The 27,898-nt window shown below is 41.6% G+C and overlaps 1 protein-coding gene across 5 annotated transcripts in view; it reads right to left on the bottom strand.

Moving 5' to 3' along the window:
* Positions 1-27,898, bottom strand: part of NDRG3 (NDRG family member 3) — an 87,298-nt gene that overhangs the window by 14,200 nt on the left and 45,200 nt on the right. For all 5 annotated transcript variants that reach the window (XM_082644634.1, XM_082644636.1, XM_082644637.1 and 2 more), the window contains 6 exons: positions 19,306-19,411; positions 17,697-17,817; positions 15,807-15,869; positions 14,687-14,747; positions 13,575-13,661; positions 11,779-11,835 (listed from right to left, as the gene is read on the bottom strand). In XM_082644634.1, coding sequence (XP_082500760.1) covers positions 11,779-11,835; positions 13,575-13,661; positions 14,687-14,747; positions 15,807-15,869; positions 17,697-17,817; positions 19,306-19,411 — 495 coding nt within the window. The remainder of the gene's footprint in view (positions 1-11,778; positions 11,836-13,574; positions 13,662-14,686; positions 14,748-15,806; positions 15,870-17,696; positions 17,818-19,305; positions 19,412-27,898) is intronic.

The raw sequence follows: 27,898 nt of genomic DNA, 5'->3' as shown, positions 1-27,898 counted from the left end.
ATGAGATTATTAACGTTTAGAAAACTTATTTGCTTTCATTTCAAAGCAATAAGAGCAATACAAGCATTTGTTTGCTTAAATTTTATTTATTTTTATTTTTTATTTAACATCTTTATTAGAGTATAATTGCTTTACAGGTTGTGCTAGTTTCTGCTGTACAACAAAGTGAATCAGCTATACATATACATATATCCCCATATCCCCCCCACCCCGTCTTGCCTCTCCCTCCCACCCTCCCTATCCCACCCCTCTAGGTGGTCACAAAGCACCGAGCTGATCTCCCTGTGCTATGCAGCTGCTTCCTACTGGCTATCTATTTACATTTGGTAGTGTATATATGTCAATGCTACTCTCTCCCAGCTTACCCTTCCCCCTCCCCGTGTCCTCAAGTCCATTCTCTACCTCTGCGTCTTTATTCCTGTCCTGCCCCTAGGTTCATTAGAACCTTTTTTTTTTTTTTTTTTTTAGATTCCATATACATGTGTTTGCTGGCTTAAATTTTAAATGAACTCTTCAGCCTTGTGACAACCCACTGTCTCTGACCTCACACATTTTTAATTAAACACACATTATATATATGTTGTGAGGCTGTTCTTACTTTACAAAAATCATTAAAATTCTCTCCCCTATTCCAATGCAAACACCTCAGGGCCTCACTCCTCCAGGTCAGGCGCTGTTTTGGCAATTAACCTCCCGCAGGTATCCTACACTAAGTCTACCACCAGGTTATTGAAAACCCCCAAATGCATCTTATAATTCCTTCCTCTTTGGCTTTTGAACACACTATTCCCCCTTCCTGGAATGATCCCCTTCCCCCCAAAATCTGAAATGTTGAATTTTATCCACCCTTCAAGGCCCAGCTGGGATGCCTCCACCTTGAAGCCTTCCTTGATGCTCTCCTGCTTTTGAATTCCTCTAGGTCCCTAACGGGGCCTCTCCTAAGATACCCTGACATGGTAGAAAGAGGAAAGCTTCAGAGTTAGACACACGTGGCTTCAAATCTCCCTTGATATGTTATTAGCTGCTCGCCTTGTATAAAACAATTCATTCTTCACCTGGAAAGTGGGACTAATACAATTCCCATTATGAGATTATTAGATTGAATTGTCTAACGTACATAACACGTCTGTCTGAAATCTGTAGACGTTCAATGAAAGGTATCAATAGTTCTTATTACTTATCCCTTTTTACATGTGCCATAGCAGTATTTCTGTACATCTCATCTCTCCACAGAGTGAGCTCCTGGAGAAGAAGGGCCATATCTTATATACATTTGTCTCTCCCAGAGCACTTAGCATGGAATTTTGTAAATTCTGTGAACTGGTTTTTAAGGTCTACAGTCAAAACCAAGCATCCTTTGTCTTCAGGAAAGTACCCACTCTACCTAGCACTATGCAGTGGAAAGATCATGGTCTTTGAAACTTCCAATTAAAGATCCTGGATTAAAATACAGCTTTACTCCTTCCAGAAAAATCATAAAAATAACAGTAAATTTTTTTCTTTATAAGCCATAAACTCATAAGGACAAAGACAACAAAGAAAAGTGACAACAGCAATAACATTTTGAAAGTGGGAAAGCAGAAGGAAGACTGTAATCACTCATTTAACAGACTCAATAAGGCTGCTAGGCTGGCAGTGGGGAAAGTGAAAAAAGTAAGTGATCATGTACCAAGGAGCCTGAAAAGGCCCAAGATTTGTCTGCACCAGTTCTCTCTGTAAGCAGAGGGTAAACATGGTACAAAGGATGATTGGTTGAAAGTCCTGTTTAATAAAGACGTAACATCCGGGACTTCCCTGGTGGCGCAGTGATTAAGGCTCTACGCTCCCAATGCAGGCGGCCCAGGTTCACTCCCTGGTCAGGGAACTAGATCCCACATGCGTGTCACAACTAAGAGCTCACATGCCACAGCTAAGGAGCCGGCGAGCCACAAGTAAGGAGCCCGCCTGCTGCAACTAAGACCCAGCAAAACCAAATAAATAAATAAATAAATATTTTAAAAAAAGACATAACATCAGGAAGACATAACAATGAAAACAGATGAAGCAAAATGAAACAGAATTGAAGAGAGAAATAGAATATTCAACAACAACAGTTTGCAACTTTAATACCCCACTTTCAATTAAGGATAGAATAATGAGGCAGAAGATCACAAGGAAATAGAAGAAATGAACAACACTATAAACCACCAGACCTAACAGACATCTACACAACACTCCACTTAACAGCAGTAGAATGAATACATTTTCTTCTCAGTGTACATGGAACATTCTCTGGGATAGACCATGTTAGGACATAAAACAAGTCTCAATAAATGTGAAAAGGAATGAAATACTAAGAATATCCCCTGACCACAGTGGAATGAATTAAAAATCAATAACAGAAGGAAATGTGGGAAACTAAACAACATACTCCTAAATAATAATGGATCAAAGCAGAAATCACAAGGAAATTAGAAAATACTTTGAAATGAATGAAAATACCTTATAGGATGCAGCTATGTTAATATTTAGAAGGAAATTTACAGCTGTAAATTCCTGTATTAAAAAAGAAGAAAGATCTCAAATTCATAGCTAGCCTTCCACCTTAAGAAACTAGAAAAAGGAGAGGAAACTTAAAGCAAGCAGAAGGAAGGAAGTAATAAAGATGAGAGTGGAAATAAATGAAAGAGAGAATAGAAAAAGAATGGGGAAAATCAATAAAATCGAAAATTAGCTAGACTAACCAAGAAAAACAAAGATAAAACTCAAAATTACTAAAAACAGGAATGAGAGAGGAGACATCACTATCAGCTTTACAGAAACAGAAATAATTATAAGGGAATATTATGAATAATTATATGCCAACAAATTAGATAACCTACATGAAATGGACCAGTTCCTAAAAAGATGCAAACCACCTAAAGTGTCTCAAGAAGAAACAAAGATTAAATTAGTAATATAAAAACTTTCCATAAAGAAAAACTTTGGCCCAGATGGCTTCACTGTGAATTCTGCCAAACATTTAAAGAATTAACAGCAATCTTTCCAAAATTCTTACAAAAAATAAAAGGGAGAATACTTCTCAACTCATTCTCTGAGGCCAAGTATTACCTTAATACCAAAACCGCACAAAGACAACATAAGAAACTTAAAGACTAATATCTCTTATGAATATGGACACAAAAATCCTTAACAAAATACTAGGAAACCAAATGCAACAACATATAAAAAGGATTACACACCATGAGCAAGTGGAATTTATCCAGAGAATGCAAGGCTGGTTCAACATACAAAAATCAATAAATGTAATACACCATATTAAAAGAATAAAGAACATAAGTCACACATACATTTCAATAGATACAGAAAAAGCATCTGACAGAATCCAACACGATTTCATGATAAAAGTGCTCAACAAACTAGGAACAGGAGAGAGCTTCCTCTACCTGATGAAGGACATCTATGAACAATCCACAGCTAACATCATACTTAATGATGAAACACTGAATGGCTTCCCCTAAGATCAGAAACAAGATGAGGATGTCCACTTATCACTTCTATTCAACACTATACCAGAGGCTCTATCCAGGGCCTAGAAAGCTCTGCTTAGGCAAGAAAAAGAAATAAAACAGCCAGCCTGGACAGGAAGAAGTAAAACTATGTCTGTTGCAGATGACATGATCTTGTATGTAGAAAATCCTAAGGATCCACAAAAAAACAATTAGAGCTAATAAATTAGTTCGGCAAGGTTGAAGGATACAAGATCAATATACAAAACTTAACTGTATTTCTATACATTAGCAATAAACAATTCAAAAATGAAATTAAGAAAGCTTTCCATTTATAATAGCACCCCCAAAATAAAATACTTAGGAAAAAATATAACAAAAGAAGTGGGAAGACTTCACTACAAAGCGTTGCTGAAAGAAATTTTAAAAGACCCGAATAACTGGACAGGCACTCCATGTGCATGGATTGAAACAGTATTGTTAAGATAGCAATGCTGGGCTTCCCTGGTGGCGCAGTGGTTGAGAGTCCGCCTGCCGATGCAGGGGACACGGGTTCGTGCCCTGGTCCGGGAAGATCCCACATGCCGCGGAGCGGCTGGGCCCGTGAGCCATGGCCGCTGAGCCTGCGCGTCCGGAGCCTGTGCTCCGCAACGGGAGAGGCCACAACAGTGAGAGGTCCGCGTACCGCAAAAAAAAAAAAAAAAAAAAAAGATAGCAATGCTCCCTAAATTGATCTACAGATTCAACACAATCCTTATCAAAATCCCAGTTAGGTCTTTTGCAGAAATGGATGAGCTGACCCTAAAATTCATATGGAAATGGAAGGAATCCAAAACAGCCAAAACAATCTTGGTAAAGAACAAAGTTGGAGGACTCACACGTCCCTATTTCAAACCTTACTACAAAGATACAGTAATCAAGACACTGTGATACTGGCATAAGGCTAGACAAATATCAATAGGATAAAAAGGAGCCTTCCAAAATAAACCCTTACATTTATGGTCAACTTGTTTTCAACAAGGGAGCCCAGACAATTCACTGGACACAGAAGTCTTTTTTAAAATGGCACTGGGACAACTGGATTTTCACACATAAAAGAACGAACTGGTACTGCAACCGTACACCATGTACAAACAATTAGCTCAAAATAGACCACAGACCTAAACGTTAAGAGCTAAAACTATAAAAATCTTACGAGAAAGGATAGGAGTAAATCTTCATGACTTTGGATTAAGCAATGGTTTCTTAGATATGACACTAAAAGTGCAAGCAACAAAAGGAAAAATAGATGGGATTTCATCAAAATTAAAACTTTTGTGCGTCATGCAGAAAATAAACTTATGGTTACTGGGGGGGGTAAGTTGGGGGAGGAAGAAGGTGGAAGACTGGGATTGACACATACGCAATACTACATATAAAATAGATAACTAATGAGGACCTACTATATAGCTCAGGGAATTCTACTCAATACTCTGTAATGGCCTATATGGGAAAAGAATCTAAAAGAGTGGATATATGTATAACAGACTCACTTTGCTGTACACCTGAAACTACCACAACATTGTAAATCAACACTATACCCCAATAAAATGTAAACAAAACAAAAAAAGATGCTTTCATTAGGTTAAACGAACAAAAATAAATAAATAAATAGATAAATAAAAACTTTTGTGCTTCAAAGGACACCATCAAGAAAGTTAAAGACAACCCACAAAATGCAAGAAACTATTTGCATTTCATATATCTAAAGATCTGTATCAAGAACGTATAAAGAAATCTTCAACTTCATACTAAAATGATAAATAACTCAACTAGAGACTGGGTAAACGATTTTAACGGACACTTCTCCAAAGAAGATTAAAAACATGCAAATCAAAACCATAATGGGACACTAGTGCACACCCACTAGGGTGGCTACAATCAAAAGGACAGACAACATCTAATGTTGGCAAGGATGTGGAGAAGCCGGAACTCTCATGTTTTGCTGGTATGACTGTAAATGGTGCAGCCACTTTGGAAAACAGTCTGGCAGTTGCTCAAAATGTTAAACACAGCTACCATGTGACCCAGCAATTCCACTCTTAGGTATATACTCAAGAAAACCGAAAACATATGTCCATGTAAAAACTGGTATATGAATGTTCATAGCAACATTTTTCGTAATAGCCCAAAGGTGGAAAACACCTAAATGTCCATCAACTAATAAACCGAATGTGGTGTATCCATACACCGAAATATTATTCAGCCATAAAAAGGAATGAAGTATTGCTACATGCTGTAACATGGATGAACTTCAAAAACATGCTAAGTGAAAGGAGTCAGACACAAATGCCACATATTACATGATTCCATTTAAGAAATGTCCAGAATAGGCAAATCCACAGAGACAGAAAGTAGGCTAGTGGTTGTCAGGTACAGGGGGAAGGAGAATAGGGAGTGACTGTTAAGAGGTATGGTGTTTCTTTTTGGGGTGATGGAAATGTTCTGAAATGAGATAGTGCAATGTTACACAACTCCATAAATATACTAAAAACCACTAAACCTTAAAAGTCTGAATTTTATGATATATGAACACTTAAGCCCCAGCAATTCCACTCCTAAACTTACACCCAAGATGGATTTTTGTACGAATAAAGCAGGAGGCATATACAAAACTGTTCACAGTCATCCAGCAGTAATGTGGATAAATCTTGGCAATTTTAAGTGAAAAAAGTTTCCCAAATTACATCAGCATAATATCCTTTTATAATTAGAAATATGTACATAATGTAAAAGAACACATATAAATTCAGTAACACTATCATAAAGGAAAACAAAGGACTGACAAAAGATGATGGTTTCCTCAGGGTGAGAAAAGCAGGGGGACAGGTTAATTCAGAGTATCATTTGGTTAGATGCAGGTTACTGTCAAACCCTAGCTTTTGCTTTGGGTGGTAATATCTTGGGTGCTTATTACATTATTAAAAATAACTAGCTAATTAACTAAATAAAAGTGGGTTATGTGCATGACCAATGAATGATGAGGGTGTATTACAAACCAGACTATGATCATTCTAATTATCTGCACCTGTGGTCCAATGGGAACAAAGCATAAAGCAGCCGGAGCTCCAGATCCCTCCCCTGCATTCTGGGGGACTTCCCTTTTCCCACCTCAGAAGAAGACTGAAGGTCTGTTCTCTGGAAACAATAAAACACAAGGTCTTTGATCTGGAAGACCACAGGCCCAGATGGGTAGATACACCATACTGAAAAGTGAAAGTTTAAAGCCTGAATGTTGAGGCTCTCTGTCTTTTTCTGAACTTGGCTCCAAGAATACTAACATTAGTGTCTGGTGTGTAACCTCAAAGCTTATCTGGGGAATCTGACCAGTCCCAGAGAAAAGACCTAAAGCTGCTGACATCAGGGGCTCCCCAAGGAAATGGCCCAGTCTAATCACCCAAGGGATAAGCCTCACCTGGTGCACACAGGCCTTTCAGTGATCCACCCTTATAAAATTCGGACAGACAGGGATCACTAGCCATTGGGCAAAGAACCTGGGCCAGTTATCCTCAGCCTCAGATCCACTGGTCTCTGTAGTACTGGAGCTAGAATGCATAAACATTTTCCGTTTGCCAGTCCCTTTTTAAAATTTAGCACAGGAGCCACTGGCTCAAGGTGTCAGGAATTCTCGTAGAAAAGATGTAGCTGCACCCTAGGCCCAGGTTCTCCCCAATCCAGCTGCAGCTTCTGGAGCTTCTGCAGCTGTTCAGACCTTATTTTAGACAAATGTCTCCCTCATCTGGTGAGTGGCTCTATGGACCAGTTACAGCCCTCACCCTCTGGCAAGTTTTTTCACTCCTGCCCGGTTGTACTTTCTGTGGAAACCTTACCTTCCTTGAAGAGGCATGACTGTCAGGCTTGGTGGGGGTGGGCCCAACTAAGTCCACAGTTCCCTGAGTGTCCACATGCACTCTACCTAGGAGTAGCTGCTGGTTTCCACCTGCTACTTTTAGACACCTGAGAGTCCTCTTTCACCTCTTTGAGAAGGAAGCAACCTTCTACTAGTTAACAATATTCTATGTTAAATTTTCTCAACTCAAAGTGTGTGGTTTCTGTCTCCTGACTGGACCCTGGAAACAGCCCACAGGATGGAGAAAGTGTGACCTGAAGACTGCTGAGACGAGTGTCACCAGGGCTTCTGTATGGCAAGCCCTGATTCTTGGGCTAAATTTTTTTTTTTAATATATTTTTGGCTGTGTTGGGTCTTCGTTGCTGTGCGCGGCTTTCTCTAGTTGCGGCGAGCGGGGGTTACTCTTCATTGCAGTGTGGGGGCTCCTCACTGCAGTGGCTTCTCTTGTTGTGGAGCACGGGCTCTAAGCACGTGGGCTCAGTAGTTGTGGCTCATGGGCTCTAGAGCGCAGGCTCAGTAGTTGTAGAACAAAGGCTTATCTGCTCCGAGGCATGTGGGATCTTCCCGGACCGGGGCTCAAACCCATGTCCCCTGCACTGGCAGGCGGATCCTTAACCACTGTGCCACCAGGGGAGTCTTAAATTTTTTTTAAAAAGGAAAGGAAGTGCCTTCCTGCCACTATCACCTTGCAGTGTCCCCCCAGTGGCCCTTACTTAAAAATTCTAACACTGTCACTGGGTAAAGGGGAAATGTACAGAAGAAGAAATCTGTCATGGCGCAGCTCTGAATAACATTTATATGCTAGTGTAAATGCTTGAAATTGATCTAATCCAAATTACATTATAGTGGGAGGATGGAGTGGTAGAAAACACAAACGTGTGTCATGGGGTCGGTGTGTATGTGTATATGAGAGAAATCATCTTTCATAATGGAATGCCAACAGATAATGCCTACAAATGAAAAATCAACAAGTGGAAATATATGCATATTTAGAGACATGGAAGCATATGTCCAAAAAGACACATATAAAAATGTTCATTGGGCTTCCCTGGTGGCGCAGTGGTTGAGAGTCCGCCTGCCGATGCAGGGGACACGGGTTCGTGCCCCTATCCCGGAAGATCCCACATGCCGCGCAGCGGCTGGGCCCGCGAGCCATGGCCGCGGAGCCTGTGTGTCCGGAGCCTGTGCTCCGCAACGGGAGAGGCCACAGCAGTGAGAGGCCCGCGTACAGCAAAAAAAAAAAAAAAAAAAATGTTCATAGGAGACTTCCCTAGTGGTGCAGTGGGTAAGCCTCTGTGCTCCCAATGCAGGGGGCCTGGGTTTGATCCCTGGTCAGGGAACTAGATCCCATATGCACGTCGCAACTAAGAGTTTGCATGCCACAACGAAGGAGCCCTCCTGCCATAACTAAGACCCAGTGCAACCAAATAAATAAATATTAAAAAAAAAAGAAAAGAATGTTCATAGAAGCTTTATTTATAATAGTAAAACAGGGCTTCCTTGGTGGTCCAGTGGATAAGAATCTGCCTGCCAATGCAGGAGACACAGGTTCGATCCCTGGTCTAGCAAGATCCCACATGCCACGGAGCAACTAAGCCCATGTGCCATAACTACTGAGCCTGCACTCTAGAGCCCGCAAGCCACAACTAATGAGCCCTCATGCCACAACTACTGAATCCCACGTGCCTAGAGACCGTGCTCTAAGAAGGGAAGCCACCGTAGTGAGAAAGCCTCGCATTGCAATGAAGAGTAGCCCCTGCTCGCCCCAACTAAAGAAAGCCCACGTGCAGCAACAAAGACCCAACACAGCCAAAAATAAATAAATAAAATTTAAAAAATAATAATAAATAAATATAATAGTAAAACAAAAACAAAAGATTGGAAACAACCCAAATGTTCATAGGAACATTCATGGTGTATAACAATGGACTGCTACACAGAATAAAAGAATGAACTACTGATACATAGAATGACATGGTTGAATCTCAAAGACTATACCGAGCAAAAGAAGCCAGACCCAGAAGAGTGTACACTGTAATTACTTTTATATAAAGTTTAAGAACAGGCAAGATAATGTATAGAGGTAACAGAATAGTGAATACCTTGTTTGGGGAGGGGGATTATAGCGATTAGGAAAGGGCATGAGGGAAACTTTTGGGGATGATGGAAATGTTGTGTATCTTGATTTGGTGGTGGTTACAAAGGAGTATATGTATGTAATATAAAAGGTCACTGAGATGCACTTATGATTTGTGTCCTTTACTATATGCAAGTAAATACCTTAATTAAAGAGGCAAAACCCAAAAGGATCAGCTAAAAGAATTAATCTAAGAAGAAGGAAATAGGGTGAGTGGCAGATTCTTTGTAATAAGCCCTGCAGAACGTCTCTACTCTAAAATATGTGTGAATTTGTACCTTTGATAAAATAAAATCTCAATGAAAGAAAAAAACTATGGGCTTTGGAGTTAGCTTGGCCTGCATTCAAACCACTTGCCATCTGGACCATGGTGGCAAGTTATGCTGCCTCTCTGGCCCTTAGTTTCTCCATTTTAAAATAAGTCTAATAGAACCACATGAAAAATAACTGAGTTTGTACCTAAAAGTACTTGTCAAAGTGCTTTACAGAGAATGAGTACTCAGTAAATGCTAATTTTCTCCCCACCAACCATTTTCCTTCAGTACAGAGACTACAGGTGAGCCTGCATTACTCCTATTTATATTGTTTTCATCTCCCCAACTCCAGACACCTCACAGCTCCCCAAACTCATTGCTCATTTATTGCTTCTTCATAGGTCATCTGTGATGTTGTGATTTATAATAATAAATATGTGTCTGGGGGGCTTCCCTGGTGGCGCAGTGGTTGAGAGTCCGCCTGCCGATGCAGGGGACACAGGTTCGTGTCCCGGTCTGGGAAGATCCCACATGCGGCGGAGCGGCTAGGCCCGTGAGCCATGGCTGCTGAGCCTGCGCATCCGGATCCTGTGCTCCGTAGCGGGAGAGGCCACGGCGGTGCGAGGCCCGCGTGCCGCCAAAAAAAAAAAAAAAAAAAAGAAATATGTGTCTGGTCTTCATCCCACTCCTGGCACAGAGCTCCTAAAATGCTTGGAATTTCCAAACTGATGAGATTGATATCTTTTTTTGATATGAGATTGGTATCTTTTTATCTGCCCTAAAGGTATCTTTTTTTGTTAACGATGTGATTTTAGGAGAGCCCCTAAGTAACTTCTAGATGGAACCAGCCCCTGTGAGTAGAGGGTGGGAACTTTCAATCCCACCCAGTCCCCACCTCCGGGGAGGGGAGAGGAGCTGGCCATTGAATTGATTACCACATAATCATGCCTCTGTAATAAAGCCTCCATAAAACCCCAAAAGGACGGGACTGGTAGAGCTTCCAGGTTGGTGAAGGCGTGGCGGTTCTGGGAGACCGGTGCACCCTAGAGGGCATGGGAGCTCCGTGCCCCTTTCCATATGACTTGCCCTATGCATCTCTTTCATCTGGCTGTTCCTGAGTCACGTGTCCTTTTACAATAAACCGGTAATCTAGTAAGTACAATGTTTCTCTGAGTTCTGCTGAGCCGCTCCAGCAAATTAACTGAACCCAAGTAGGGGGTTGTTGGAACCTCTGATCTATATAGCTGGTTGGTCAGAAGCACAGGTGACAACCTGGAGTGGCAACTGGTGGCTGAAGTGGGGGAAGGGGGAGCAGTGGTGGTGGCTTGGTTGTTAGGACCGAGCCCCCATCTTTTGGATCTGACCTATCTCCAGGTAGACAGTGGCATCATTGAGCTGAACGCAGGACACCCAGCTGGTGTCTGAGAATTGTTTGGTGGTGTAGGAGAAAACACACATTGTAATTGGTGTAAGACTTCTGTTATCCAACTCACTTTCTCTCTGAAAAGAGGACTGGGATCCCCTCTTTCACGTAACAATTATCCATATAATTGTCATTTCCTCCGTGGACTTGTTTCCTCACCAGTAAGACATGGGGTTTGAACAAGATAATCTCTAAGGTTCTTTCAGCACTAACATTCTTGGTATCTTTTTCTCTGAAACTTCTATTTCTGTGAAGCCCTTCCCAGACCTCATTTTGGCTCCAGACATGCTTGGTGAAGCACATGATGTTGTCAAACATGAACAGATGGCATCTGCTCACAGGGAACAGGTCGGCGGTGGGGGCTGCCTTCTCTCCTCTCTCCAAATGCCGAGAGCCACGTGGCACTGAGTTCATGCCTCTCCCCTAAGACTGGCCTTTGCTGGGCCACGTGCATCTCACACGGCACTGAAAGTGGTAACCCACTGGGATCAGGTGAGTTCTGGGGCACCCCTTCTTTCCTGAGGTGAGTAAGACTTTGCACACAAGCCAGTAAACACACCCCTCTCCTGGCTGGCGCAGGCACTTACCTGCCCAAAGTGATGAGCCAAAATTATGTCCACAACATTGGTTGTCAAGCCCGAGAGCTACAAAGATAAAAACTTGGTGTCAAGGGAGTTAGCATGGGTAAAAATTTATCAAGCTGTGCACTTTCTTGTATATATGTTATCCTTCAACAAATAAACAACACAACTCAGTGTCACACATTTTCGTGAGATGGTGGTCCCAGGAAACCTGAGAACAAGGAACAAGTCAGAAAAAAACGAAAAGTTTTCCTTCCAGGGTAATAATATAGCCTGCTTTGAAATAGGTGGCTAGAAGAAATGCTGCCATTACTTCTTTGAAAACGTGGGACCGAGAACTCACAGCTATTAGCTGCTTCATTCCTGCCTGTATTTCCGCAGTTACACTGGGTTTACAGTTAATAAGGAATGACTTACAACTACTCCCAAGCCATCCAAAAGAAAAAATGATTTTTCTCTTTCTTTTAATTTTGCTATCTTCGTTTCAAGTAGTGGGAGGAAATTGCTATGTTTACAGAATGTTCTTGCATTTTGAACATTTTTCTCCTAATTTTTCCCATTTCAAAACTATGCACATCACAGTCTAATAAATGCATCAATCTGTGTAAATCTGCAGACTGTTAGTCTATTTTCAGAAAAATTTCCATCTCAAATTATGTTGCTGATTTCCTTAAGCCTTCCTTCTTTGTTGATTTTATGCTCAATTCCTACTGCTGACTTGGATCAGAGGTGAAGTACTGAGTTGGGGGTGGAGATGGACAAGAGGAAATCAGGGGGACAGATGTGGATATGGGTGGAGCAGGATCATGTAGTCCCAGAAAGATTAAGGAAGAAAGAAGCCCAGAAATCTTCACATGGGTTATCAATGATCCACAGGTTATACATTAAAGATAATAAGAATTAATAACCTATTTCATTTCATGTTTAATACTCATAAGGTCATTCTAAAGCTTTATAAGAATTTTTACTAGGTTGTATCACGTTATTAAGAGTGTTCAGGTAAGTTTTAATGTACCCACATCCTAGATAGGAATTAAAACAAATTTTAAATAAGTCAGGTTGTAAGAAAGAATTTCCATAGCATCTGGCAATAGCATCGTTAATATATTTCATCCAAAGCTAGGAAATACATAATTTCTCCAGAAGTTAAATGTGGGGAGGAATGGATAAACTTTTTAGAATCTGGTCTGCTGGCAGGTGGAATAGTTTAATATTTTAAAGTAACTATGAAAGCAATACATGTTTATCATAGAAAATTAGGAAAACAAAGAATACATAAAATAAAAATAAGAATCATCTGTAATGCTACCGGCCAAAGATGTAACTACCGGTAGCAAATTATTTTCCTTATAAATGCATATATGTATTTAACAAAATTTTATTATGTTTTTTTAAACATGAGAATTTTCACATTTCCTTAAATAACCAAAAAAACCCATAAGTTTTTGGTTGCATAGTATTCCATTCGTGACTGAGACTCACAATGATGAATCAAAGAAGCAAGATACACAAGAATATATATTCTATTATTCCAAGTATATGAAGTTTAAGAATATATAAAACCAATCTATGGTGGTAGAAGTCAGAATAACAGTTATTTCTGGGAAAGGGAGGAAGTATTAAGCAGAGAGTTGGAAATATTCTGTATATTGACTAAGTGGTGATTACATGTGTAAACATTCATCAAGCTATATACTTAAAACTTCTTGCCCTTGACCGTATGAATGAAAAAATAAAAATAAAAACCAGATAAGCCATTTTGAGAAGGGACCAAGAGATGAGCCAATGGACACTGGTCTTACTTTGGAAGCTGCCCAGTCAATCCAGCCTTTGGCACAAGGGTCAACGTTAATGAGCACGAGACCTTCCACGAGCTCTGGGTGATTGAGCTGAAACAAGACAAAGACAACAGTAAAGAGCCCCACTCTCAGCTTCTTCTAAAAATACTGCAGCATGGTTAGTCACCTCTTACAAGGCCTCAATGCCTCAGAGTTGAAAGTAAGAAAGGTCAGAGAGGTGCTAGGGAGGATATTTTAAAAAATAGCTCTATAAATCTAGCTTAGCATCTGGAAAACCAGCTTCCTAAATTACCATCAAATGATCTCGCCTGGCAAAGATCTACGGGGGAGATGGTTTTTATTTCCACAGCAGAGGACGGCACCTGGTATCTCTACAGTTGTTTAGCTCATGGTGGGTCTCCCCTGCTGGGGCAGTGCCCTTGGGACTACACAGCCTAAGGGGCTACTGAGGCTTAGACTGGCTATTTCATACTCATACACCTTGTCCCCAAGAGCAACTTCTTAAGTTTTTTTCTAAAACCCTCCAGAAGACCGCCCTTCACCCAGGAGGCATTTGGGAAAGAGTTCCTTAAATAGAAATCAGTAAGAACATTTCTATGTAAACTAAAAACTTTCCAGCTTACTTTTTCCCCTCCGATTATGCTCACTATAGAAAATTTGATAAACAGAGAAATTATAAAAAGCAGAAAATAAAATCTCATATTATCTAACCACACAACATCAATCTGTTGTATTTTCATGTTTTCTTTCAGTGCTTTCCTATGCCTATGACAAACTTTATGTGCATCTGTATTCTAACCTTTTTGTTAAGGTTATGGTGTATGTGAATTGCATATCATTACAAGCTCTTCTTATAAAATTTTAATGGTTGTAAGAAATTCCACCATAAGTATTCTCTGAGAACTATTTTTATTGATGATATCTTGCCCTCATTTGTTATTCTTCAGGTGCTCTAAGTACAAAGCAAGGCCTTATACAAACCTGTATCTGTTGACAGAATTTATAGAAAAACTGACATAAGATCCAAAACAGTTCCTTGTCATTTAACACAGCAGTAAGAGCTGTGACCTAGGCAGTGCCTCAAGGGTGTTGAGACTAATCCTCCATGTACTTACTGCAAATCTGCTGAGGATGTAAGCTCCAGCTCCAACTCCAACCCCAATGATGCTTTTCAGGCTGTGAATGGGACACACCAACATTGACAGGGTTAACTCATTTGGAGGTAGGATGGCATAATGAAAAGAATGCAATTGGGTTCAAATCTGGCTCTGATGCTTACTGGATGTAGAATTTGGTCAGGTTTCTTTAACTTCCTGAGCCTGGGTTCCCTACCTATAAAACAGAATATGACCACCTACTTCTAAGTTGATTTTAAGGATTAAATGAAATATGACTAAAACGTGGGAGTCATCCTTGACAGCTCACTCTCCTAATACCTCCATATCCAACCCATCAGCAAATCTACCTTCAAAGCATTTCCATCTGCCTTCTCCTACTCCATTCCATCCCCTGGGCAGTATCCAGTACCAAGCTATCATTATCACTTGCCTGATTGTTGTAACAGTTTAACCGGTCCCTTGTTTTTTCTCTTTTACCCCTCTCTAAACCATTCTCTCCACAGCTGGAGTAATTTCTTTTTAAAAATGTAAATTGCTTTGCTGATGTGCAATTTACATATCTAGAGTGATCATTTTAAAAGACTAAATTGGATAGCACTTAAAACCCTTCGGTGTTTTTTGTCTTTTGAATAAAATCCCAAATTCTTACCTGATCTGTGAGACCTGTGCAATCTGGTCCTTGTCTATTTCTCAGATTTCACCCTGTGACTTTCTCCCACTTGCTCACTTGGCTCAGGCCTTTTGGACATATTCCTTCTGTCTGGAATCCTCTTGTCCTGGCTCTCTGTTTAGGTAACTCCTTTTTATCCTCCAGGTCTCAATCTAAAGGACTCCTTCTTAGAGAGGCAATCCTCAATTAGCCTTGCCTGTGTACACCCTGCCCTTATTCTCTATCACAACATCCCCACTGACTTCTTCTACAGCACGTAGGTTGTGACTATTTGCTTGCTTACTTGTTGTCAATTATTTCCCTCACCAAAATGGAAGCTCCACACTCCACGAGGGTAGTGACGATACTGTTTTGCTCATCGTCATATCCCCCAGATCAGACACACAGTAGAAAGTGTGAAAAAACAAAAAACAAAAACCATGTGAAAGAATTGGAGAATGAACTTACTTTAAGTGGGTGAGAACAGGAGGCAGCATTTCGGCCAGCTCATCCATTGTCGGATACTGGTACCTGAAATCCAGAAGGATACCTCCCGAATTAGAATGTATCACAGTTCCCCATCGCTAGAACAGCTAGAAAAGTACAGGGTTCTTAGATAAAAGCATTCCCTTTACCAAAGGCTCAAAGGAGGTGATGTGGTACCCGGCAATGATTGTGGCATGCTGTGTGACTCTCTACAACTGCCACACTAAGAGGAAAGTAAAAAACAGACAAAAAAACCTCCTACGTGTTTCTATAACCTGAAGAGCAATCTCTGGGATGAGAGGAAGCCATTTGAAAAGAACAGGTAATACGGTTCTCTCCAGGGTATTTCCAAACCCCTAATAACCACTTCATTTGGGGTTCAGGCTCAGTAAACTTCTAGTAGTAAGAGTCAACCTACTGCTCTTGGTCTGCTGCTTAGGTTTAGGCAGCTAAGTGCAAAAGTAAACAAAGCTCTACTGGGCCTAGGCACACAGTTGCAAATCCTGGGCTCCCCATCATAGAGGCTGATTTGTTTTACTTAGGCCTAGAATAACCCAGTTACTTTATTATTTGCTTTTGAATTTGGTTCATGATCTAAGCCCCTGGATCCTAAGATGGTCAGGCAAGCCCGAAACTGACTCAGACCAAGAATCCAAGAAAAGTAGGAAGTGTCCATAGAAATTACAGCATCAAAGATGGAAGGGATCTTCAGACAACCCCCTACACATAGGGCAGGATCTGCTCTACGTTTCACAGGGAAGTCAGCCTGCCTCTGCTTGAAACACTTCAAGCACTGGAGTGCTCTTGAGCCATTTGTACATAAAACAGAAAAAAGGAACTGGATCTAAATCTTGTTGGATATAAACTGGTCACCGGCCAATTTGTGTTTAAGAGACAGAATAGCTTGGACATAGTCAATAACATAGATTCTGGAGCCAGACTGCCTGGGTTAAAATCCCAGCTCTATTACTTATTTGTTATGTAAGCTTGGCCAAGGTACTTAATATCTCTGGGCCTTAATACCCTCCCCTGTACAATGGGAATAACCGTAAACCTATCCCATAGGGTTGTAAGGATTAAATGAGTTAATAAATGTAAAGTATGCAATGCAGCGACAAGAATACTGTTTGAGTACTAGGTAAGTGTTAGCTATTATTCTAACACTGCAATGGTCTATTTCACAGCAGTCACTGGCAAAGGCAGCTCTGGAGATGAGTAAAGGAGAGGGGAAGAATTAGCATTCCACAGCTTGTGCTTTCATTCCTCCTCCAAGGTCTCCTCAATAATTATGCTGTCCAAGGAAGAGTCAGGGAGACTGTGGCTCCACCATGCAAAGCAGGCTTAGGCTGAGGCTGAGAGCTCCATGTCCACGTCCAGTTAAATGCACCTCCAGCTGACAGGGCAGCCTCCTCCAAATAAATGGTTATAGTGATATTCAAATTCCTGTCACCAGATTGAAGGTAAGGGTGGGAAGGCGCTCCCAGGAAGCTCAGAGGGATCTGAGTTCGGGCCTAGGTAGTTGGGAGTTTCAGGGAGGGACACAAAAATGACAGATTTAAAATAGATGAGGAAGAAGACGGTTAAAAGACAGTGAGAAGTGGGTGTTCCAGACACTAATGCCTTGTGATTGGCTCCGATTCATGGAGGGCCATTCCTGGATATGGGGAAACATGCAGCTTTCGTGAATAGACTGTACGTAACAGTCCTCTCAGAACAAGGAGAGAAAATATGAGGATGGTCGGTTGACAAGTATAACCTGTAGGCTGTGCTAAAACCAGCTTGGAGGGAAGCACACGGCCACTGCTCCCGCTGGAGCTTAGCCGTTTGCTCTCTGAGTGCGTGTCTTCCAGAAGGTCTTGCTTGTGGTCTTACCCAGCTGGGAAAGAGGGTGCACCTTCCTGCTGGCCTGGGGCATCAACGTGACAGACAGCAAAGTGCTGGGTGATCTCCTGCATATCCTCAAAGTTAAAGAATGCATTGAAACAGGATTTATCTGCAAGAGCAAAACACTCGTAAGTCACAAGCTCTCCATTTCTCCCCAGTTTTCCTCTACTCAATCAATTCCATATCATCGTCCTCTTTCACCCCCTTTTAACCACTGTCTCACTAAAGTGAAGTGTCTGAACAATCTGTCTGATTCAAGCTGCCCTAAAGGCTGACTACCAGACATCTCAACAACTTGAAAAGGATAAGTAATCCTCAATTCTACAGAATGTCTACAAAGAGGAAACCAATCCTGGTGTTTCACAGAACAGTCTTACGCCCATAATACTGTCATTTTTCATGTATCTTATTCCCCTACCTAACAGAGAGATACTGACTATATCCCAAGAACCTGGCCGAAGTGAGTATCTTAGGCTGCTTACATTCACCATGTGGAAGACCATGTCTCTTGGCAAAATTGCTGGGGTGCAGGGAGGGGTTTCTGCTTCAATTTCTACCCTGTTGGTGGAACTGCTTAAACCCCTTCTCATGCTAAAGAGGCAACAAAAGCTCCAGCACTAGACTGTAACTTCAAATGCAGGCCACCTCTGAAAGCCAGAGGAGCGTGAAAGAAAACACGTAGACTCTGTATGCCTGGGGCTAGGGCCAGAATCTTATATTACCATCTAGCAAAGTCCATTTAAAGTTACTTATATGCTAACACATATATATGGAATCTAAAAAAAAAAATTGTTATGAAGAACCTAGGGGCAGGATGGGAATAAAGACGCAGACCTACTAGAGAATGGACTTGAGGACATAGGGAGGGGGAAGGGTAAGCTGTGACAAAGTGAGAGAGTGGCATGGACATATATACACTACCAAATGTAAAATCGATGGCTAGTGGGAAGCAGCCGCATAGCACAGGGAGATGAGCTCGGTGCTTTGCGACCACCTAGAGGGGTGGGATAGGGAGGGTGGGAGGGAGGGAGACGCAAGAGGGAAGAGATATGGGGATATATGTATACGTCTAGCTGATTCACTTTGTTATAAAGCAGAAACTAACACACCATTGTAAAGCAATTATACTCCAATAAAGATGTTAAAAAATTAATTAATTAATTAAATAAAGTCACTCATGACAGGCTATAATAAGAATACTTTTACTAATTTATTAAAGAGCTCACAACAAAGTTAAGTTCTAGCTCTGAATTTTCTAACCCGAAATATGAAAAAACCCAAAGCACAGATTGTTTTTTTAAAAAAAACTAATTGCAGTTCTACTTTCTTAACCAGTTCATCATATAATCTTTAGTCCTTTAGCAGATATGACACAAAGTGAGATATAATCCCAGTATCCCCCAAAACGCATTCAACTGCATACTTCCCAGGAACTTTAATTCTGCCATTAACATATAGCAATGAGGAGGGAAGGTTAAGGCAGAGAGGAGAAAACCTATGGTTTATCAGAATACTGGGGTTTCTTGTGTGTTTTAAAAAAATATACAGAGATTATGTATTATAATAAAATAGGGAAGGTATAAAATCAAATACATACGATTGAGGCCAATGTCATGATACGTCAGAATAACTGGTCTGTTTCCCTTCGGTAGGCCTCTTACAGTGACGTGGACCATACCGTGAGTTGTTTCTATATCATGTTCCTGTAACAAGAGAACATAAAGGTCTCAGCAAGGGCAGAACAGACTTCCCAGGTTACTGAAGTTTCACAATACCCAGTTCACTGCTGTTTCCCACTAGCTGGGGCAGGACACATCGCTGAATTACAAGCCAACTAGAGGGATGTTGTATCATACAGAATATTCCTACCTTTTAATTCCTTCCAGATAAACAAACAAACTAAGGAAAAATGTACCTTATCTACAAAGCTCACTTTCTTTTTTTTTTTTTTTTTTTTTTTGCGGTATGCAGGCCTCTCACTGCTGTGGCCTCTCCCTGTTGCGGAGCACAGGCTCCGGACACGCAGGCTCAGCGGCCATGGCTCACGGGCCCAGCCGCTCCACGGCATGTGGGATCTTCCCAGACTGGGGCACGAACCCGTGTCCCCTGCATCGGCAGGCGGACTCTCAACCACTGTGCCACCAGGGAAGCCCCTCACTTTTTTAAGTGGGGGAAGCCAGGGATCTGTTGAGAATGTATTCGCAACTGGCTATGGCAAGGAGATCAGCGAGTTGAGTGAGGAGCCAGGTAAGACCTGGGGAAAGGAAAGTCAAGGAGGCAGAAGATGTGAAGAAGCTGCTGGGTAAAAAGGCAGAGGCTTCAGAGCCTCTAAATGCATGTTCAACAACTGACAATTTCAACAGCACCTAGGGGTGTTTCTGCCTAAAATCTCTCCCCTTCCCTGGGAGCTGCCCTTCTGTGTCATCCATACAGTACAGGAGTGGCTCTTGGCCGCCTTGTCTGTAGACTATAACCTTATGGCCATGGCTCACTGGAGTCACGTGGGCATTTGGTCCATGCTAGGTCAGCATCCTTCCCTGAGAATTTGTAATTGGGACTAAGAGATTCCATCCTCAGCTTGGTTCTTCTCTTGAAAGGAGAAGTAAACTTGGGAGTTTATAGTAGGCATTTCCACCACTTTAATTCCTGGTTCCGGCTGTGTGTGCTGTTAAGTTCTGAGACATCCCTGGATTGCCTCTGGTTTAAGCAATTTGGGTGGGTTTGTTCCCTGCATCCTAAAGGGTCCTAACCAAGGCAATGAGTAAAATTTAAGATGCAGCCAGAGCAGAGCTCAGGAACTGAATAAAGCTAGAACAAGATGAAATCAGAGCTACTGGGACCAGCACTAAGAGTGGTTGGGTAGAAAAGAAAGAGACTCTAGAAAAAGTAACTGAGATTTATTCTAGTCTTCTTCAACATCTATATTTCTTAAAAATGAATTATCACACCTAGCCTAGTGAATTTTTGCTGACAAAGTCCGTACCTATCTCAGGAAGCGTTATAGTAGCTGAGACAAAATAACTCTGTCAGTGAGAATCCCAACAAAGGCAAAGCACTTCCAACTTAATTTCCTATCTAATAATGAACCTCATCGGAGCCTTGGTTTCTTCTCTCACGTGGGGCACAGAACAATCTTACACTAATTGAACGTCAGTATATCTCAATCATGGGCTGCAAGCGAGCAGGTATCTCTCTAGCAAATCAAACCACAAGTGACTCAATATTTCTGCTATTCTCTATTACTGCTTGCTACATCCTCTTCAAAGGCTTGAAAAGGGGGAATAAGAAATGAAGGAGAGAATCAGGTACTGTGAACTGGCTATGAAATAAAGTACAGGGTTTGGATGGGAGGAATATAAAGACATAAATTCCTGTTGCTGTATAAGCATTTCTCACGTGGTAATGTCACTTATTGAGGAACCCCCTCCACCACCACCATCAGGCTCATTCCCTAAACAACTACGTTTCTACTGAACCCCTACTACCAGACCCTGGACTGAGCTCTGGGCACAAAACAGTGAACAAGAGAGATGTGATCCCTGCTCTCACAGAGATTACATTCTACACAGGGAGGCAGACAATAAACACACAAACCAACCAACCCATAACAATAGCCTGTGATCAGAGCTGTGAAAGAAATAAATAGGATGCTGTGATGGAAAATTGAAGAGGAAGACATTAACTCTATTAGCAGTCAGGAAAGTATAAATTAAATTCAATGAGATGCAATTTCATACATACCAGAATGGCAAAAATTTTTAAGTCAGATAATGCCAAGTGTTGGCCAAGATGTAGAGAAATAAGAACTTTCATACACTATTGGTAGGCATGTAACCTGGAACGACTACTCTGGAGAAAAATTTGGTAATTTCTAGTAAAGTTAAGAGATGTCTACCCTACAGCAATTTTACTTTTAGGTATAATCTAAAGCGATTCTCAAACACACTCACACAGACAAAAAGATATGTGCAGATATATATACATATATACATATACACTGAGGCCTTATTTATAATGTCAAAAAATTGAAAGTAGTCTAATTAGTCATCAGTAAGGAAACTGATAAATTATGACATTCATATAATGAGATGCAGACAAAAATGAATGAACTAGAACTATAAGCATTAATACACAGAGAAAATCTTGAAAAAACAATGCTGAGTAGAAATGCAGAAGGATCTGTATATGATATATGACTTACATATGTAGATTTTTTAAAAAAGCAACACTATACAGATTGTATATGTTTACATATACATATATATATATATATATATTTAAATATTTATTTATTTAGTTGCGCCGGCTCTTAGTTGTGGCATGCAAACTCTTAGTTGCGGCATGCATGTGGGATCTAGTTCCCTGACCAGGGATTGAACCCAGGCCCCTGCACTGGGAGCTCGGAATCTTAATCACCACACCAGCAGGGAAGTCCCTACATACAAATATTTAAAGTATAAAAACTTGGAGAAGGAATGTACACTAAAGTTAGGACTTGATTACTTCTGGGAGGTGATACATTCCAAAAATGAACTTAAGGAGGCTTCGGTCTCTCTCATGTTTCATTTCTTGAGAGAAAGAAAGAATAAAGAGGGAGACAGGGAGAAACCAGCCCCTGCCAGATGAGTGACAATACAGGAGAACCCAAATTGAAGAGAATGCGCAACCATCTGTCATCTTGACAGTCAAGTTGCTGGAGCCTTCCTGTGTCATATCTAAGCCTTCAGTAGAGTCTTGCATAAATATCCTGGCTTGGTCTCAGTGCTACTGAGAACTGAGGAAAAAAAAACAATTTACACTTTGGCCCTAGGGTTAGCAGGACCTCCTAAGACCTGGTAATTGATGGGGATAGTGTGTGCAGGAAAAGGGAGGGTGCCAAGTGGAGGGTGGGGGATAGTGAGCTGTCAGGGAGGTTCAGAAGGATGATGAAAAGGGGGGATAAAACAGATGGGGCAAAAGAGAACACATTTAAAAAGCAGATGAGGCGGGCTTCCCTGGTGGCACAGTGGTTGAGAATCTGCCTGCTAGTGCAGGGGACACGGATTCGAGCCCTGGTCCGGGAAGATCCCACATCCCACATGCCGCGGAGCAACTAGGCCTGTGAGCCACAACTATTGAGCCTGCGCGTCTGGAGCCTGTGCTCCGCAACAAAGGCCGTGATAGTGAGAGGCCCGCGCACCGCGATGAAGAGTGGCCCCCACTTGCCGCAACTAGTGAAAGCCCTTGCACAGAAACGAAGACCCAACACAGCCAAAAAATAAATACATAAATAAATAAATAATAAAAATTAAAGAATTCCTTAAAAAAAAAGCAGACGAGGCAATAGGGCAAAGTAACTACTTTGTCATCATTTCATAATCTGGACGAAATTCAGAGTTAAAATCGGCTTACAAAATTTCAACTTTTTACGGAGATCTTAGCCCCTACCTCCCCATAATATGCCCTCAAATTGTGTAGCGACCAAAGTACCAAAAGGCCAAGTCCTGGGCCCTATCTGTCAATCCTGTTGCCCTATTTGGAGCAACCCTTGATGGTCAGTATCTCTTATGGTTTCTCTTCATTTTCAAAGTAATATGAAAAGAAAGGAGACACTCACATCCATGTGGATTTGTAAATATATCCTTTGTGACCTTATATGTGAATGGCTTGACCAAGTCTCCATCTGGAGATGAGTGTGCAGAGACCTTGGCTATGGAGCTGATTCAGTGGTCAGGCCACTGCAGGGGTGATGCGGCCGCCACCTTTCTGCTTTAGACAATATAAGCTGCTGCACAGGCTGTTTCTCCAGTTACCTCACCCTTCACTCCAGCATTCTAGAGGGTGTGACTGCACAATGAAAGTGTCCAATAGGCTCTGGTCATAGGTCTTTCCCAGCATTCTCTGATTACTTACCACCTCCAGGACTATGCACTTTTAAAACATGATCCTTTATTCTCCAGGCTTATAAAACCACCTGAAATCATATCGGTCCACAACACACAGAATCCATCTTAGACTGCCTCTCCCTCTTAATCAAAGATGTAGTTGAGAGATTAGGATATTACCATTAATTGATAATAATCAGTGTTCACCTTTTTTCTGAGTCCTTTTCCTTCTGCTAAATGTGCAATCACCAGAGTTATTACAAAATCTGACTTGTCATACCTCTCTGAACTTTGTTAAATTTTGATCACATCATGTGTATCAGTGCTTCTTCCTCTCCCTGGCCAGTCTGAAACAGTTTAGGTAAACTTGTAGGACAACATACTCTTGGAAATGTCAACATTCTTATTAGTATGAGTTTTATTCTGTTTCTAATAAGCAGGCTACTGTATAAGCTTTGGGCATAGTTTTTGTTATTTATTACATAGGAAATTTTAATATAATGCCCCCACTGCCTTACCCCTGTGTAGTGGTATAAAGTTCATGTGCATGACTTCATTTAATCCCATAGTAAAAGAATCTGCCTCCACAATTACTCAGCCTTTCTGCCTATGAGTAAATCATATTTTCCTTCTTAAAGTTCTATAATACATTCTCCCTGACTCCAGCCTCAGCTCTCTCCCCTCTTACCTCTTAGATCTTTCAGCCTGGTTAAATCAATATTCTTTGATTCATTGACTTTTACTTTTCAACTACCCACACTCTCAGACTTCCTACAAATCATGCTCTTCTTGTGAAAGCTTCTTCTGCAATATGTCAACATAAAATCTATCTTTTCCTATCTGTCTTTTCAAAGCCGACTCCAATATCTTCTTCACACAGCCTTAGCTAACAATGAAGAGAAAAAGAGTGAATGACTATTTAACCCACATGCAACAGCCCAGAACACCTTCAGAACATGGACTCTCTAGTCCAGGTAGGAAGGGGTCCAGGTTTGGCCAATTCAGACACCCCAATCTCTGGCCACAGTGAGCGGTCCAGGGATATGCATGTGACCCCCACACACGTGACCCATACTAAGCCAATAAGATTCCTCCCCTAGCCTTTTCCCTCAAGTTACAGGTAAAGATCTCTTCTCTTAGCAGTGAGGCTGCTGAGCTGGAAGGATGTGAATTTTGGACAGTTGGCAGCTGTCACGCCCATGCTATGACAGAGCTTGTCAGAGAAATAAACCCTCTAGTGACAGGGGAAAAGGGAACTGAGATTGGGGGTGGTGATAAAAGGTCTTAGCTTTTTCTATAAGATTCTTTTTTTCTCCCCAAATGAGAATAAAGTCACCTCTATCTTTAGTACTTAATCAATCTCCCCCTTACCCCCCACCCCCCCAAAAAAACCCCAACAAAATCAAACCAAAAGGGGAGACTGATTCAAGATGGTGGAGTAGGACATGCTCTCACTCCCTCTTTCGAGAACACCTGCATCACAACTAACTGCTGCACAATCATCGACAGGAAGACACTGGAACTCACCAAAAAAGATACCCCACATGCAAAGACAAAGGAGAAGCCACAGTGAGATGGTAGGAGGGGCGCTATCACAATAAAATCGAATCCCATAACTGCTGGGTGGGTGACTCACAAACTGGAGAACACTTACACCACAGAAGTCCACCCACTGGAGTGAAGGTTCTGAGCCACACAGCAGACTTCCCAAACTGGGGGTCTGGCAACGGGAGGAGGAATTCCTAGAGAATCAGACTTTGAAGGCTAGCAGGATTTGATTGCAGGACTTCGGCAGGACTGGGGGAAACACAGACTCCACTCTTGGAGGGCACACACAAAGCAGTGTGCGCATCGGGACCCAGGGGAAGGAGCAGTGACCCCAGGGGAGACTGAACCAGACCTACCTGCTAGTGTTGGAGGGTCTCCTTCAGAGAAGGAGGGCAGCTATGGCTCACCAAGGGACAGGGACACTGGCAGCAGAAGTTCTGGGAAGTACTCCTTGGAGTGAGCCCTCCCAGAGTCCACCATTAGCCTCACCAAAGAGCCCGGGTAGGCTCCAGTGTTGGGTTGCCTCGGCCAGACAACCAATGGGGAGGGAACCCAGCCCCACCCATCAGCAGACAAGTGGATTAAAGTTTTACTGAGTTCTGCCCACCAGAGCAACAGCCAGCTCTACCCACCACCAGTCCCTCCTACCAGGAAACTTCCACAAGCCTCTTAGATAGTCTCATCCACCAGAGGGCAGACAGCAGAAGCAAGAAGAACTACAATCCTGCAGCCTGTGGAATAAAAACCACATTCACAGAAACATAGACAAGATGAAAAGGCAGAAGGCTATGTACCAGATGAAGGAACAAGATAAAACCCCAGAAAAACAACTAAATGAAATGGAGATAGGCAACCTTCCAGAAAAAGAATTCAAAATATTGATAGTGAAGATGATCCAGGACCTCAGAAAAAGAATGGAGGCAAAGATCGAGAAGATGCAAGAAATGCTAAACAAAGACCTAGAAGAATTAAAGAACAAACAAACAGAGGTGAACAATACAATAACTGAAATGAAAACTACACTGGAAGGAATCAATAGCAGCATAACTGAGGCAGAAAAACGGATAAGTGACCTGGAAGACAGAATGGTGGAATTCACTGCTGCAGAACAGAGTAAAGAAAACAGAATAAAAAGAAATGAAGACAGCCTAAGAGACCTCTGGGACAACATTAAATGCAACAACATTTGCATTATAGGGGCCCCAGAAGGAGAAGAGAGAGAGAAAGGACCCGAGAAAATATTTCAAGAGATTATAGTCGAAAACTTCCCTAACACGGGAAAGGAAACAGCCACTCAAGTCCAGGAAGCACAGAGAGTCCCATACAGGATAAACCCAAGGAGAAACAAGCCAAGACACATAGTAATCAAATTGGCAAAAACTAAAGACAAAGAAAAATTATTGAAAGCAGCAAGGGAAAAACGACAAATAACATACAAGGGAACTCCTATAAGGTTAACAGCTGATTTCTCAGCAGAAACTCTACAAGCCATAAGGGAGTGGCATGATATACTTCAAGTAATGAAAGGGAAAAATCTACAACCAAGATTACTCTACCCGGCAAGGATCTCATTCGATTCGATGGAGAAATCAAAAGCTTTACAGACAAGCAAAAGCTAAGAGAATTCAGTAGCACCAAAGCTAAGAGAATTCAGTAGCACCAAACCAGCTCTACAACAAATGCTAAAGGAACTTCCCTAAGTGGGAACAAAAGAAAAGGATGCACAAAAACAAACCCAAAACAATTAAGAAAATGGTCATAGGAATATACATATTGATAATTACCTTAAACGTGAATGGATTAAATGCTCCAACCAAAAGAAACAGGCTTGCTGAATGGACACAAACACAAGACCCATATATATGCTGTCTACAAGAGACCCACTTCAGACCTAGAGACACATACAGACTGAAAGTGAGGGGATGGAAAAAGATATTCCATGCAAATGGAAATCAAAAGAAAGCTGGAGTAGCAATACTCATATGAGATAAATTGGCTTTAAAATAAAGAATGTTACAAGAGACAAGGAAGGACGCCACATAATGATCAAGGGATCAGTCCAAGAAGAAGATGTAACAATTATAAATATATATGCACCCAACATAGGAGCACCTCAATACATAAGGCAACTGCTAACAGGTATAAAAAAGGAAATCGACAGAAACACAATAATAGTGGGGGACTTTAACACCTCACTTACACCAATGGACAGATCATCCAAACAGAAAATTAATAAGGAAACACAAGCTTTAAATGACACAACAGTCTAGATAGATTTAATTGATATTTGTAGGACATTCCATCCAAAAACAGCGGATTACACTTTCTTCTCAAGTGCACAGGGAACATTCTCCAGGATAGATCACATCTTGGGTCACAAATCAAGCCTCAGTAAATTTAAGAAAATTGAAATCATATCAAGCATCTTTTCTGACCACAACGCTATGAGATTAGAAATCAATTACAGGGGAAAAAAATGTAAAAAACACAAACAGGGCTTCCCTGGTGGCGCAGTGGATGAGAGTCCACCTGCCAAAGCAGGGGACACGGGTTCGTGCCCTGGTCCGGGAAGATCCCACATGCCGTGGAGTGGCTAGGCCCATGAACCACGGCCGTTGAGCCTGCGCGTCCGGAGCCTGTGCTCGGCAACGGGAGAGCCCACAACAATGAGAGGCCCACATACTGCAAAAACAACACAAACATATGGAGGCTAAACAATACGTTACTAAATAACCAAGAGATCACTGAAGAGATCAAAGAGGAAATCAAAAAATACCT

Source organism: Mesoplodon mirus (genome assembly GCF_964341445.2).
Source record: "Mesoplodon mirus genome assembly, chromosome: 15".
Taxonomy (NCBI): domain Eukaryota; kingdom Metazoa; phylum Chordata; class Mammalia; order Artiodactyla; family Ziphiidae; genus Mesoplodon; species Mesoplodon mirus.
Note: the sequence above shows the minus strand (reverse complement) of the source record. Positions and strands in the feature narration are given on the sequence as shown.